At 31.3% G+C, this 16,703-nt stretch overlaps 1 protein-coding gene across 1 annotated transcript; it reads right to left on the reverse strand.

The window, feature by feature from the left end:
- Window positions 1-2,203: 2,203 nt before the first annotated feature.
- On the reverse strand, window positions 2,204-16,472 carry LOC108782104 (semaphorin-1A). Its single transcript, XM_018550272.1, has 10 exons — window positions 16,355-16,472; window positions 15,459-15,547; window positions 14,958-15,099; window positions 11,324-11,672; window positions 10,821-10,903; window positions 10,516-10,614; window positions 9,179-9,463; window positions 5,294-5,431; window positions 4,021-4,316; window positions 2,204-3,960 (listed from the first exon to the last, which is right to left on the reverse strand). The coding sequence occupies exons 1-10, from the start codon at window positions 16,470-16,472 to the stop codon at window positions 3,241-3,243; spliced, it is 2,319 nt and encodes a 772-aa protein (XP_018405774.1). The 3' UTR covers window positions 2,204-3,240.
- Between the last annotated feature and the right edge of the window lie 231 nt (window positions 16,473-16,703).

Genomic DNA, 16,703 nt, shown 5'->3' on the forward strand with positions numbered 1-16,703 from the left:
AAATGCTTCTAGTCTATTCATAATTGGAAATTCCTTTCATTCATATGACACAGGGCTAGCTTTAAAAGCACGATAAAATCAATTTTAAACAGAGCGTTGTTTTTATGTACATTGTTCGTATATGCAAATGGTATTCTAATATTACATTTGTATACATATGTAAATTTATACGTTTCCCCAGTTTCTTTCAATTTAGAAATATTAATGTATAACAATTTTTCTCTACTGTCATGTATCTCATGTTAAGGTACCTAGTTCGGATGTTTCTATTACACAACATCGTTATATTTTATAAAAGGCTTGCCAGCCAGGATCGATCGAACAGGGGCATGGCAAAAATTTATTTAAGGAAAGACAGACTTTTACAAAGTCAGCGCATAAATCTAATTAGCTGCCTCTTTTATTTAACACACTCGTTCTCGATGTAGCAGACTATAATACGGATAGTCTACTCGAATTAAAAACAAATATGTCTTTGCGCCGTAAATGCGCATGTATATATATATACACATATATACAAGACATTAAAAATTAGACTGATAAACTTTAGCGAGGTATAAATTAGGGCTCGCTATTCCACATTTAAACAAAAAAATACGTTTACACGTATAATTAGTATATTCGTATGCTAATTAAACGTATAAATGTTTATCTTCAAGTTTTCTAAAGCAAATATAAACGGATAAACGTTTTACGTTTATACGTATATTTGAAAAATGGAATAAAATTAGAGCCCTAGAGTATAAACGATTTTAAGAGAAACATTTTTTGTTAATATTTTTTTTGCGAAAAAATATTAATAAACAATGTTTGTTTCTTAATGTTTTTTTCCAAAATTTTGCTGATTTGAAGTTTTAACATTTTGTATATATGTTATGTACATACATATATATATATATGCATGTATATATGTACGTATGTATGTATGTATATGCGCAGCAATGAAAATGCAATATGTATAATATCAATGTATCACTGCTGCTCGCGTGACGAGTAGCATAACGAATGAATCTTCTTGTTTAAAATGATTTCAACGATAAAAAACAGTTCTATATGTATTTACACGACTTCTCCTCTTGCTTACACAGCACGCAGTTACCATCATATATGTGGCTATCTACATCGAGCCCTATGATCGAACGCGAAAGCACTTGAACAACGTTTCATTATACCCTGATCTTTTAATGTCCAACATTCAATGACAATCGATGAAAATCGGTAAGGTGTCTACTGTACTGTTCGCTCGAGGCGTGTTAGAATTTACGCGGCAGTGTTGGTTAATGAGCAATGAGAAAGTAGCGTATGAAACGGCGGAAAGTATCTTTCGAACACATACGAGATCGTATTTGCGCGTTCAGATTATGTTAAACTTAACTTTAATGTTCGTTAAATAAGCGTTGATCAAATCGATACATTCTCAGATACTGATATAAATTGTCATATAAGAATTAATTAGACTATCAATATATATCATCAGTATATAGATGGATCAAGACTGTTGATATAATTAACCTCATACGCAAATGAAATAATAATTTGCAATTTCATATGTAGTAAGTGTACTTTCTGCCGTTTTGATATTCTAAAAATTTCTCAAGACGCTCATCGTTAGAGGCACTCTGTCCGCGATTGAGCTGTCAAGTAAATGCGCTCGTGTAATCGTATCGCAGTCGTTATTGTAATGCTAGCAGAATCAGTTTACGCCATTATCTATAGTTTCGCACACCGGTTCCTTTCGCTAGAGTTTCTTCGAGGACCGTGTCGCCATGGCAGGGATATAAAAAATTTAAGTGGCTACGAATTAAATATACAAAATATAACATGTCTAAACTAAAATTAATTAAAATTAATTATACATACGACAAGATCAGTATGACTTTCCCCAAACAATACTTGAACAATTCATAAATATCGTATGCAATTAAATTGCATCAATCAAAATATAAAATCCAAATTAATCCTTTGACTGGATTAAAATAAAAATAATAAAAATAATAAATTGAAAATTTATAGATATTTTTAATGTAACATTTCGTTAATTTTTTAGACAGTCAAAATAGCTAAGAAAATTTGTGCAAGTTTTGCTTAAATTTGCTATACATATATCATCTAGCAAATTACTGATACAGTCGTAAATATAATGTATATGTACATATATAATCATGTACTTTTTGCCATTTCTTTTTCTAATTTTTTTTTGCCGCAACTTTATGTAACTTTACGTAATTTTTGAACTATCATAGAATTTTTAACATGTATATTCCTCGAAGAAACACTATATACTGTTGCCGTTATATATGCTCACAAGAGCTAAGTTATCGATAAACATGCTCTCGTTCGTATTCCCCGCCATTACCAGTACTCACAGCACGGCAATAAGTGCACAACGATATTCAAATTAGTCTTACTTAGATCTCTCTCTCTCTCTCTTTCTCTTTCTTTCTCTTTTTCTTTCTATACTTCGTTCCGTTATATTGGATATCTTAAACAAAACGCATAAATGAGGCACTTGCCCGAATTTATACCGGCCATATTAACACTCCGTTCCTGTTATAGATCAAGATCTGCCAACAATTAATACACGGAAGGCACGCCTCGTCTTTCGCGCGAATGCTTAAATGTCTCTACAGAGTGTTTTTCGTTTTATCTTGCATCAGTCTAAGCACCTAACAGGCCACTGCTACGAACACAGTCCTCATATGGTATCACATTACATTACTACGATTCAATCTTGTCGTCGTTGTTGTCGGCATATGCTTTCCTTTACATTTGACTCCCTTTTATTATAATAATATCGAGACAAAAAAAAGAAAAAGACTTCAAATTGAATCCTATACAGAATGATTCCACGGTGACTGCGAGCGTGGAATCGCGCGACGGACGATACTTGGCAAAGCTTGAAAATACTATAAAAAAGTAGATCCTGGGCTTATCACGAGACTATTCGCCGTCGACACTTACGTGTCGCTATGTGATCACGATAGTATTTTCCGACGTAACTTTCAGCCACGTGTTCATTATGAAGCTATTAGGGAAAAGGGGAAGAGGGGTTTCGCTGCACGTAGTACCATATCCATAATAATTCCTGGCTCTCTTCTTCGTAATGTTGTAGAAGATACATACAGTTTCTCACTTTTAACACTGTTAATATCCCAGGTGCACAAGTCACGCTGCTAGATGTTACTAGTAATCAAATCATAAACAGAGCGAATCGCTTCGTCCGCTGATGTAAAAGTACTGTCATTCTCGCGGCGCTTCGTGAGTAAGTCCTCGTCGAAAACACACCGAGTTCGTGTCGTCGCGTTTACGATAGTTTCTCTCCCTAAGCAGGAAATTGTTGTCCTCTCTGCTGTATTGGGCCATGGATTGAGATCGCGGTGGCGGACTATGCGCGGCCATGTACGTGATCATGTTGTTAAAGTTTGGCAGGAATTGTGGATTAAAGAGCGATAGGATTTTCTCATTAAGTTCACGGGGACTTCGGGTGGGCACCATATAATGATCCCGCGCGTTGCTCGTCACTCCGTGCCGATCGAATAGATCATTTTCGATGGTAGAATGTCGCCCACAGAGATCGTCAAGACTGTTTGCACTGTCACTGCCGCCGGATTCTTCGCACGTCGGTGCGTTCATCAATGTCGTCTCGACGCACTTAGACTCGGATTGATGGTACTGAGTACATCTCTGGGCCGCTGCGGATCGTTGCTGCGTATTGTAACCATCGAAGTATTCGAGTGTGCAGACCTCATCGTTCCCGATACTCTCGTAATGATCCTCATAATGATCCTCGTCCGGCTTATGCGTGTTGTTAGTATGGTCCGTGGCGATACCAGTGGTGAGGCTTGTGGGCGTCGTTCCGTCGTCATCCTCATCGTCGTCGCCGTCCTCGTCGTTGCGCTCATCCGATTCCGCGAGGTCGGAGGAAGAGGAGGTGAAAGATGCGCCAGAACCCGTGGGGTCCTGTGGCAAGCCTCAAACGGCTCTGTGTCGCCTTCTGTATCATATGTACGTTTTCTTCACTTTTTGTACTGGCTTGTTTTCCGCAGACGAATTCGCATTCTTGCCATTCGGGTTCTTGGGCGGTACATTCAGTACGAGATTGATGGACTTGTTGTTGAATCCGGGCGACTCCGAACTCTCTGTTAGTCTATTGAGTTGTTGCCGTTGCTCGGAGGGTTCTGGATACGACGATCCGCGCAACCTCTGAGAGAACCAGAAACCGAAGGCGAAACCGGCCACCAAAGAACAGAAACAGGTCCCTATTAGCGCACCCGTTAATGTTTGGGCCGAGTATACTACCGGTGTTACGGTCACGCCTGTAATCAGAATGCAACAAATTTAATCGATTATATTATATACTTATTGCGAAATTATGTTTTGCGAAAACTGCTCGCGCGTTTTATCTCTAGTGTTCGGAACGGAAGGGAAAAATTAAAACAAATACGAACAATAAATAATAATAATACATAAATAATAAAAACACAATTGATCTTTGCAGACATATCACCAGTACAAATACAATAAACGTGACAGAATGTTTTGTTAGAAGCAAAATTGAGTATTTTGGTAATATAATTGCAGAAAAATAATAATATATAATAAAAGGATGATGATTCTATATGTATATTCAAATGGTGAATAACATTTTTTATATGAGGCATCGTTTCCAAGAAAATCGATTTAAAAAATTGAAAAATGTAACAATTAATATAAATCAGTGATATCGTTTTTACTTAAAATTTTCTATTAAAAAATTTTTAACTACATTGCAACATAAATGGTTCAACGTGTTTTTATAGTTGCCATAAAAAATTAATTGCATTTAAAACAATAAAGCAATAAAATAGAAAATAATTACGGTTATCGAATAATGGTTTTGTAAAATATTAAAACTATATTTTTATTTTAGTTAGTATAAATAAAGAAAAAGATAGAAAAATATACAAAATTGTAATTAGAACACATTAATTGATAAAAAATTATGTAATCTTATTAAAATAGAAAAAATAATGACATTTCTTCAAACCCGTTTTTCTCTTAAAAATGAAGCTACATATAAAAAAAGAGAAAAATTATATTGATATTTTTTGCTCAGTTAAACCATCAATAACGGATCATTCTATTAGCATACCGATTACATTAGTTGCAAACATAAAAAGAAGTCCGTTTCGGAAAATAAAATACCATGGCAGGAAAGAATCAGTTTAAGCGGGATCGCATATTATGAGAGGGATTTTCGAATACGGAAGGTAACTAAATTATTATATCAATGTGATGTGATGATGTTGGTTACCTTGAGGCTCATTAGCCCTTGGCTGTGTACGACCGTACTGATTTTCCCGATCCAGTTCGATGATGATTTCATTCTCCCCATCGGACTCTTCGCGCCCAATTTCGCGCGCCACTGCTGGTTGGACGGACTTCGTTACCTCTGGAGTAACATTTACCAACATGATGACAGATATGATTACGTACAAAATGATTTTGTATACTTATTACAACGTACATTAGGTACCATGTATGACTTTTACACTCGACATTAGATTTAGATTTAGACATTTGTGACAAAGGAACTTTTTAGATCTATAAGTAAGGGTCTGCGCACAATGGAGGAACAGATATTAGATATTAAAATATTAACCTATCCAGATACCAGTTACACCGAAATACACGATTCTGATAGGTTAATATTTTAATATCTAATATCTGTTCCTCCATTGTGCGCAGACCCATACATTACACAAACGGCGATACTATCAATTTCTAATTCCACCCGTTCACTTTACTGCTACTACTATTTGATATCACCTTTAGATATTCGTACATCATGACTGGGCAGTAAAAAATTTAAACCTATTTTTTTGGATTAATTTAATTGCTTTTTAAATTTTCGTGTAAGATATTTGCAATCTTTAAATTTCAATTTCAATAATACAATTCTTCAAACAGTTCTAAGTCATGATGTACATTAAACATCATTAACATCTGATGCGCCAGATTTGGAAATGCTGCGAAAATATACATAACATCTAGCGTAGGCATGAATATACTATTATGAAGCTCTATAAAGCTGGTAGGACCAAATGAGCAGAATCAAATCGGACCTATTGAAAATTTTAGTACTAATTTTGTACTAATTTGTACCACCAATAAAAATTTTGTACCATGTGCCGTTTTGAAAAAAAACGTGGCGCTGCTAGCTTAATATTAAGCCAACAGGACTAATAAAAAAAAAAAAAATAAATAAGGAAATAAATAGGATCGAATTTGTACTAATTTGTACCACCAAAAGAAATTTTATATTATACGTCATTTCCAAGAAAACAGTGGCGCTGCTAGTTTAATATTTAAGCTAGCAGGACCATAAAAAAAAACAACGCAAGGGCAAAAATGGATAAAACTGAATTGTAGTACTAATTGATTTGTACTAATTTGTACCATTGAAAATAAGTTAATATTTTACACAAAACCTATGTGAATCTGCGGCACTCGACTTCAAGAAACAAAATTTTTAATGAGCATTAAATTAAGTCAAGCATTTTTGTAAGTCAAATGTCAGGTTTCACATAGGTGGCCTAATGATGGCTAAGAGATTAAAAATAATTATACAGTTTACATATTCGATACAAATTATATTATAAATGTTATAAAATTATTACAAGTCATATAAAGTAAGAAAAAAAAAATTGTTTAACAAAAGATAAACAAAAACAAAAACATAAACATAAAACCTGAAACAAGATATTATTCTTTATAATATATTAATAACGCTGCAGTTATTTCTGCATTTTCTTTAATATTTTTTTCTTTTTTCTCCAAATCATTATATTCCATCCATGTTGTACAATTTGTATCGGATATGTAAACTGTATAATTATTTTTAATCTCCTAGCCATCATTAGCCCACTTATGTGAAACCTAACATTTGACTTACAAAAATGCTTGACTTAATTTAATGCTCATTAAAAATTTTTTTTGAAGTCGAGTGCCGCAGATTCACATAGGTTTTGTGTAAAATATTAACTTATTTTCAATGGTACAAATTAGTACAAATCAATTAGTACAATTCAGTTTTGTTCATTTCTGCCCTTGCGTTGTTTTTTTTTATGGTCCTGCTAGCTTAAATATTAAACTAGCAGCGCCACTGTTTTCTTGGAAATAACGCATAATATAAAATTTCTTTTGGTGATACAAATTAGTACAAATTCGATCCTATTTATTTCCTCATTTATTTATTTTTTTTTATTGGTCCTGCTGGTTTAATATTAAGCTAGCAGCGCCACGTTTTTTCAAAACGGCACATGGTACAAAATTTTTATTGGTGGTACAAATTAGTACAAAATTAGTACTAAAATTTCCAATAGGTCCGATTTGATTCTGCTCATTTGGTCCTGCCAGTTTTATAGAGCTCTATTATGAAATAGAGTTGATCATGAGCTGTATTAGTCGTGCGAGCAATATTCTTAGCATAGTTGAACATGCAAAAAGTATTATTTAACAAAAATAAGGTGTTAATATTCGGTATAAACAATGACACGGAAAACTTAGACAAAGCATATAATATTTTGTTTTGATATATTTTATAATAATAAATAAGTTTGACATTTCGAATTGCTAAAATCATAATTTCCTTTATTCTTCTGACAACGGTCTTTTACACACAATGTATCTCTGTGGTAATAATTTAATAATTTTATTGAAGAAAAGAAAGTTGCACATGGGCATATGAAATTTGTGTAAGTAAGATATACCTTCATGTTTGGTTTGTTTTATTTATTCTTTGATTAAATTTTAATTTTATTAATAATTCCATAGAATCATGATGCGGAAACAGCTTTATTTGACAATTTTCTTTCCTTTATTTTACAATTGACTAAGAGAGAACATTTGACATCTGAGTTATAGCTCATAGATTATTGGATTTGTTATATGTTTTTCGATATCTTTATGTATTTGAGACTGAAGAGGACTGCAGTAAGCGTCGAAACGTTTCGTGTTTTAATTATGAATATTATATAATAAATTTATCAACTGATAATTGTTGCTTGTTTATACCGAATATTAACACTTTATTTTTGTTGTTTTTTTTATAATATAACAAGCGATTTAATACTTATATTATTATTTAACTGTTTCAGATTTGATATTTATATAATGTGCATATACTTAAAAAAAAATTTTTTATTCAAGTTTTATAGATATTTTGGATTATTATTATAAACATTTATACTTTTATCTATGTTTCTCTTAAAATAAATATTGTTTTTCAATCAATTCTTTTTCAATACTTTTTTTCGACTTTTTAATAAAATTATGTACAAAATCAAACAAGAAAAAATCAAATCTGAAGCAGTTTGATGTTCGCTAGGAGATACAAAATGTTACCCCTGAACATTTATTGCCCATGTATTCTTTAGTAGCGTATTCGATAAAAAAGCATGTTTACAAAAAAATGACCACATATCTTGATTGTTATTAGATTTTATATTAGATGAGTAATCTCTCTTCTATTTTTTCCGTTTTAACGAATACATTATACGTATATTCAAGCTCACACACATAGGAAAGAGGGAGTGAACAAAGTGGAGAAAGTAATTAAAATAAATACACTTAGTAGAAGAGTTTTTAAGAAAGTTTCAAAAAGATTGTCTATTTTGTTCAATTTTCTATTTAAGTTTGTAATTTCCTATTTTATAATTTTATGATCTTTCTTTCGTAGAACGAGTATTACATGCTGAGAAACAAAATTGATTATTCACGTTAAATAGACTACGATGCACAATAGTTGCACAGAAAAATCTCGAAATTTTTTAAAATCCGTGTGTTGAATTCGTACATAATGTACAAATGTGAATGAAAACACAATCTTGTTCGAACCAATAATCAAAAATAAATTCAAGTAAACTGCGTGCTTTCGAAATATTCAGATAGAAGTAGAAACATTCGAGTTTCAAGTTCGGAAAATTTGTATTATTCGAACCAATTTGTATAACTTTGCATTCGTCGTAGCAAAAGAAAGTAAAAAAATAACAAATAAAACTGAGAAGAGAAAATCAAGTCATAAAATTATTAAACAAGCGATCAAATAGCAGTATACCATAACATTATGCATATTTATTTATTTCCAGGAACAATCTCGATAACAATAATACAATATAGTTTACATCAAAGGCAGTACCTGGTTCGTTCCCGCAGCTTCTGTGTCTACCGGTCGAGATATCTTGAAACAGAGTCTTGTCGGCGTCGTTGTCGTGGAGTTTCGTCGATACCGCCACGCAAAGGTTCGCGGTCGCATCCCAGGCGCAATGAGGATCTTGTAGGGCGACGCAAGATTTGCAAGTAGCCGCAGCAGGTGAGTCACAATGATGTAAGGGAACTGCGCGGATCTCAGAGTCCGCAAACACTACCAGTTTACTTGCTTCGCCCGCTAGATGAACTACCAGAAGATCTTTGACCGCTTGGCCTGCAATAAAAAATTGCATGTCACATAAAACAATATAAATATTATGCGTTATAAAATCGCGTAAAATGTTTTAATTTTTATTCTAGTTTTTATTTGTTTGAAGAATAAATTAAATAAATATAAACAAATAAATAAATAAAACAAAACAATTAAATAAATAAATAAAATTTCATCAATAAATAAATGTATAAAAATAATTTTTTAAAAAATGTGCTACGGATACTTTCGATTATTATCTATTTTCTAAAAAGTTTCAATTTATTTATCAACGCAAAGTATCCAATCAATAGATAATACATTTCATCGTAAATAAGAAAGATATTTAAAGAATATTGAAAAAAGTGACATTTCTCCAATTTACTTCATTAGAATGTTATTGTTAAATACACGAAGACTTCGCGTGCTATATATTATATATATATATATATTTGATGAAAACGGATATTGTGTTATTTACGTATGATGTGATTTATAAGCATATCTCTTTAAATTTTTACTGAAAATAACGCAACATATACATGTAAGAAGTATGGTACGCGCAAAGCTTCTTAGAAACTTTTTAAAGAAGCATCGAATTTCTTATTCAATCTCAAGCAGTTCTTTCGTTTGACTATATTCTACATTCTATCGTACGAAAAGATTGTACCGAAATCGAACGCACTGGAAATTCAAACAAATTTAGGTAGTTTGCGTTGCAATTGATCTATTCAAATTGGCAATATACGTCAAAATTGTTCTCTCTCTGTTTGCATTTTTCAACCTAAGGATTTAAATACTAAATATCTCGTAAGATTATACGATAACGCATTTTCCATTAATGTGAATTTAGTCGCGCATCGCATGATTAGTTCCCATTTATTTTTCACATCATTGTATAATACATTCAACGGTGTACAATGTAAATTCTACCTAGCTTCAGTATGTAATTATGTAATATAAAAATATGATATTCATAGACAAAAATACATTATATTAACTAGGAAAATACAAAACATTGTTTCTTGTTAAACTCGCAAAATAATACAATTACAAAATACAATAAATCTACTTACCAAATTTTAACACTTGAACATCGCTGATAATAACTTGACCAACATTGTCATATGATTCTGGTGCACGTGTATTAAGTGCTTTTAAAACGCGGCCATCATCTGTATACAACAAATAAATCTCGTTAATCTCTCAGAAATATAAATCATCATTATTACAAATATGTATATATATTAATCATTTATAATAATAATTAAATTATTATTATTGATAATAGACTGATTATTATTATAAATATAATAATGATATACAATTTCGAATTAATATATTAATTAATACATTATTATAAATAATTAAATAATTATACCTGTTCCGATATAGAGTATATCGTAAGCTTTACCATCCAAAGCCTTTACTTGAGGATCTACCGCAACTTTAGTAAATCTATAACTATAAATGTTAAAATTTATGTGTTAATGGTATGTTATGTTACATAAATACTATTAAAAATATATAAGTGCAATAATAGCTTTAAAAATAACTTTCGATAAAAAATTTAATAAAATTCAAAGTAAAATTTATGTAGAAAAAATTCTTGCATTTTTGCGTATATATATATATATATATTGTATTTGATATTAAAAATATATAACGTTAAACATTGAGAAGCCATAATAAATAATTAATTTAATATTTTTAGGGAATATATGTATACTTACAAAAAATTAACAAAAAGATTCGTATTTAAACATGTTGCGCTAAACTGTCTTAAGGTAGAAATACTATATTTTACATAGGACAATAAATATGTTACATTAAAATTATATTAATAAAAGTATGTTGAAAGTATTAGTCAATTAAGTTACTCACTTGAAACTGGTTTTAGTTATCACAGGTAACGAAAAATAAGATTGCACTGCGTCGTCCATGAGGGGGTGTGCTTTGACGAAATTAACAGTGATGTCCGGAAGTGTTCTGGAGTCATTAACACAGGCACCGGGTCTGGGCTCAGGTACCTTTTCCGGAAGTACTCGCAGCCAGTTGCTGTTTATAGTCTCTTGTTCTTTGAAAGCACCCTGGAAGACCTCGAGAATGTTGTCCATAGAGAATGCACAAATAGCTGAGCCACCAATAGAGTTCACCGGGGTCGTGAAAACTCCATACACCAGGCGCGCGGACTTCCCTGCGTATCGACCATCCGTAACATCGCTCGTTGACTCTAAATAAGATAAAAAAGTTATTCGAAATTATTTTGAAATCATTTTTGTCTCATAGATGATAAGTGCCAGGCATTTTTTAACATCTTCCTATGAAAACAATATATATTTCAGTAATTGTCTAGAATGATAAGAAAAAAATGGATCATATAAAATACATATAGAGGAGAGTGGTCTAAATCGGACCTATTTGCAGTTTTTGTTCTCTATAAGGCGTAAATAAAGACCGATCATAAAACTAATGGTGTCGTTCGAAAGATCATTTAATTTCCTTCATTTTTACTTGAGAGCATTTTGACGTACCTGTTACCTGTGTCGAACTATAATGGAAAATGTAAAAATGCATTTTCCGATCTGATTTGGAACTTGAGTTCCAAATCGGATCTTTCCTATTTTTATAGACTTTTAGATAGAATTTTAAAATATTTTAATTAATTTTTGTTAGTATTGAGTAAAAACGAGCAATTTAAGACTCAAAATAAAAATACAGTGTATATTATTGAAATTAAAATCAATAAAAAATTCCATCAATCTGAGTCTGATGACACATGATATTTTATTGATTTAGTGTCCCTTAGACCAGATCTGGTCGGTCATTAATACTACAAGCAGGTTGTGATAAACCTTCTTTCTTCGATGAATTAGCTGGTTTACTCGTCTTTTTAGTGTTTTTGTATAGGTCCGATTTGGACACCCAAAGAGAGGTCCAATTTGGACATATAGGTTCTTTCGAACAATTGGAACAAATTTTACAATAAACCGCAAAAGTAATCACAAAACTCTTGATATTTTTGAATTCTACACTCTTTAATTATCTTAAATCAATTAACGTTCAAATTTTTAATATCTTTTAAATGATTTACAGGGATTTTCTTTTTTAAAAAAATTTTTGCATGACAAGCCGAAAATACATATTTGCGTCTATTGTATGAACGTTATGACAGAGTACTGCACTTTAAGACTTTACATTATAAATAGCACGCAAATCTGCTTAACCGTATTTATTTAAATTAAAAAAGTCCCATTTGGAACACGGTCCGATTTAGAACATTCTCCCCTACATATTGTATATAAAATATGCATAGCAAAATGATTTGCAAAATTTAGTCAAAAAATAAGAGTTATTATTTTTAAACGAACAATTTTTCGATTGTTTAATTAAAGTTGATAATAATATTATATTATCTGCAATATACTCGATTTAAATTCACGATTTAGGAAATTATTCACGTATTTAACGTGAATGATTTTATATCGGCATTTAATTTTGCATTACTCATTTTACTTTTTCCGTTCTATGTCATACTTAAATCAAATATCTTCTTTTAACAATCGCTGAATTAATTAAATAAATAAGATTTAAGATTTTAATGAATTTCAATTTCCATAACAATTTTGTCTGTTTGCAATTCTTTCCACATTTTTGACATTTCATGCTAAAGTATGTCTCGACATTAACAAACATGTCTCATCATTAGTCTTAGTGTTTCGCGATTAGATACAAAGTTCGAACAATCAGAGAAGCAGCCTGTGATTTCGCGGCATCTCTCAGACATCTGGAGACGCGCCAACTTCGCCAACATAGGGATTTCAATTCGATATGCGGCGACAATATTCTACGAGAATAGAGTGCTCCTCTCGTTCGTTCTCTATTCCTACCGTTTCTAAACGTGACGGTGCACGGCTATTGTACTTCACACTCAAGATTAGTCCATTTTACTGTACGATAGATAGAGTGACTTATCCGATTTCATTGTACGTATGGGAATGGGCGAGAAACACAGAAATCGATAAATGTGACAAAAAAGTATCATGTAAATAAAAAAAAACATTAAAAAAATATTAAATGTATGAACTTTTTATAATGTTGTTAAAAACAGACATTTATGCTTATTATATTATTATTATTATTATATACAAAGGAATATGATTCCTTATACTTAAATAATGAATCTCTTCTATTTATAATTAATTGCAAACAATGTCATAATGTCTCTCATGTAAAAATTTTGCATAATTAAATGTTAGAATGCAACTACAATATTACTAAAGCGCAATATTATTCTTATTATATTAAAAGGACATACGTGCAATAGAAATGTACAATATTTGTATTTGCTTTACAAGCTGCGCTGTTTGTTTTTTCTCATTCCATACAAATGGAAATATTATGTAATATATATCCTATAACTGTACGTAAGAAAGTGAATAATTGCATATATCTTTAAGTTTGGATAAGCTTACGAATACCTGAATTACATATCAGTTTTGTATTTTATAAAGAGGAAGAAGTAAAATTTTGAGATATATCAAAATTAAAATATATTTAAAAACAATGTTTCAAACAGAAATTTTTCAGAAAAGAAATATGATGTATGTGATAAATTTTTTTATAACATGTTTTTATAAGACGTCATCAATATTCTATAAATGGGGAAAATGATAATATTTTTTTATGTAATTTTATTCTCTCTCTCTCTCTCTCTCTCTCTCTCTCTCTCTCCTCTAACTATTTGCATGTAAAAGCAAAATTATTTTGCATATTAAGGGAAGTCATAAAAAAAATCGATATGAGATATTTTATATTTTATTCTGAGATATTTCGATATAAAAATATAAAATATTTTAAAAAATATTAATTTTTTTATGACTGTATTTTAACTCATATTATTATGCGCAAGATAATGAGATATATATTGATTTTTATGTATTATATAAAAAAAATATACGTAATGACATTTTAAAAAGTATATAATTTGCAACATATGATATATAGCATATTGTAAATTAGATTATGTACAATATTAAATAAAATGCATAAAATATTAACTTTTATAGAATTGGGAAGCTATTATATATAGACGCTAAAACAGTATCATATTTTAAGGCAAGAAATACAATAAATTATAATAAATTTTATTAAGGAAAAATTGTAAAATTTAAAAAATAGACCCTGCCACTCTTTAAAGGTTGAATCCAACTACAGTCACTCTTCCCTATGGATCTCTTTACAAGAGCAACTTTTAAAGTCTTTAAAATTGCATTTTCTTTCTTACACACACACATACAACAGTATTTCGTAGAACGGAAAAGTATATCGGGCGGAAATCGCAGAAAACTTAAAAAGTAGAGGAACAGTATATGCACTAAGTGGGAACTAACGCGGCGCAGAATCGAAGAGGCTCTTTTACGAGGACCTTTTAGAAGCGTGCGAGAGCCCTCGTTTGAAACTACTCGAGCGTAGTCACGATCGAAGCCGCGAAAGGACCGCGCATATGCATACTCACGTATTTCGTTGAAATAGAAGGGGTACTCTCCTGGTACCGAACAGTTGAGCCTCGCTTTCAGGAAACTCGTCCATCTGTCGCTAAATGCGTGTGGCCCGCCCTTATCGTGCTGACAGACTCTACCAACTCGCGAATAGACTGACTATAATGTGAATCAAACTTGTGAAGCGATCGATCAATATTCTAAATTTTTCAATATTTCAATATATTTTTATAAACAGATATTATTTTCTAGATATTATAAGAGATCTTTTCTGTTTAAAACATCTAACACAAGAAATACAGTACGAAATTTGTTGAATCTTGATAAGTTAAAAATAAAGAGACGCATGCATATGTGTACCATGTATTACATATGTACGAGATACAATTCAAATCATTTCTTTACAAATCTCTAAATTTTAATGAATTTTTTTTAAAGCTATCAGAAGTAAATACAGAATTATTAATAAAATTTATTCAGGATTAAGAAATATTGAAAATAAAAAAGTCATTCCTCACCTTTCCGCAATTCATGTATTCTACGGCTGTTTCACGGTAAAAAAAGAATACGTAATCTTGATATGCGAATGTGCTAACAAAGTTCGGACCTGAAATAATAAAATTGCATCGAATTCGATTATTGAATTTATTTTACCAAGCTGTGGTATTTTACAGCATAATTTCTTTACTTTAATATTCAATGATTAATAAAAACAAAATTGTTTTGTTTGTTAATGATAAGATCAGGCTAAATGTTACAGGTAATAACTTATTTCTTATAAATTTACATAATTTATATGATAATGTATATATTTACATAATTTATAATATAATTTCTTATAATTATATATTGTATAATTTGCATTATAAATTCATATTTCAATAAATTTACCTGATATTTACATAAAGTGATGCTTTAAAATCAAATTGTTGGTTCGGTAATTTGAATCATTATTGTGTGACAGAAAATTCTTTTTTTCTTTAAAGATGATATTATAATTATCTTTAAAGTTAATCATTCTTCTTGTATTATTGCACTCGTGCAGCCTATTAAAATTTCAGATAACAAAAGGGACAAATCTCAATTCACAAAAAAAAAGATTACGTAATTATCAAAGAAATTATCAAGATATTTAATCTCTGTTATCTTTCATAAAGTTGCAGAGCTACTTTCCAATCTCATAATTCAGCAAGTCCTGCAGAAGCGGTAGAAAAAAGTTTGTGTAAATAGATACGCGCATAAAATCTATTAAGAGCTAAACAAGTTTTTTCAAATTATAGAATTGAATATTGTAGATATATTATATGAATATACCCAATATTGTTAGCGCAAAATCGAAGAAACTTATAAAATTTTGAAGTACTATCGCAGACACCACATTGTGAATTTCTCGTCGTGATTTCTAGGAACTTACCGTTCAACTGATTGAGATCCGAGCGTTCGGTGCGAATTTTGTCTCTGTGAATTAGCGGCTCGCCACCAGAGAAGTCAGCTACCGTCGCGGCGTATAACTGTCCCTCTGAAACATACATAAACGTTTCCGTCAGTCACACCTTCTACATTTGCAAGCTAAACGAGCGCCATCAGGTCGATGGTTATACAGCGGCTCTCAGGGTTAATTCATCCTCCTACTAACGCGTCTCTCGGAAATTGCCCGTTGAATTTACGTCGGTGGTGCTATCCGCAAGGTTCACATGTGTGCACGCACCAGCATGACCGAATTTTCACCTCTCGCTATCAAAGTCCTCGAAGGACTGACGGGA

This window comes from Cyphomyrmex costatus, unplaced genomic scaffold (genome assembly GCF_001594065.2).
Source record: "Cyphomyrmex costatus isolate MS0001 unplaced genomic scaffold, Ccosl1.0 scaffold97, whole genome shotgun sequence".
NCBI classification, from domain to species: Eukaryota; Metazoa; Arthropoda; class Insecta; order Hymenoptera; family Formicidae; genus Cyphomyrmex; species Cyphomyrmex costatus.

Coding starts and splice junctions, on each gene's coding strand:
- LOC108782104 (XM_018550272.1), bottom strand. CDS start 16,472: ATGTATGTTTCAGAGGGACAGTTATACGCCGCGACGGTAGCTGACTTC. Junction 11,673..14,957: donor CTTCTATTTCAACGAAATAC/GTGAGTATGCAT, acceptor TATCTTATTTAG/AGTCAACGAGCGATGTTACG. Junction 4,317..5,293: donor AAGGGCTAATGAGCCTCAAG/GTAACCAACATC, acceptor TTCTGATTACAG/GCGTGACCGTAACACCGGTA.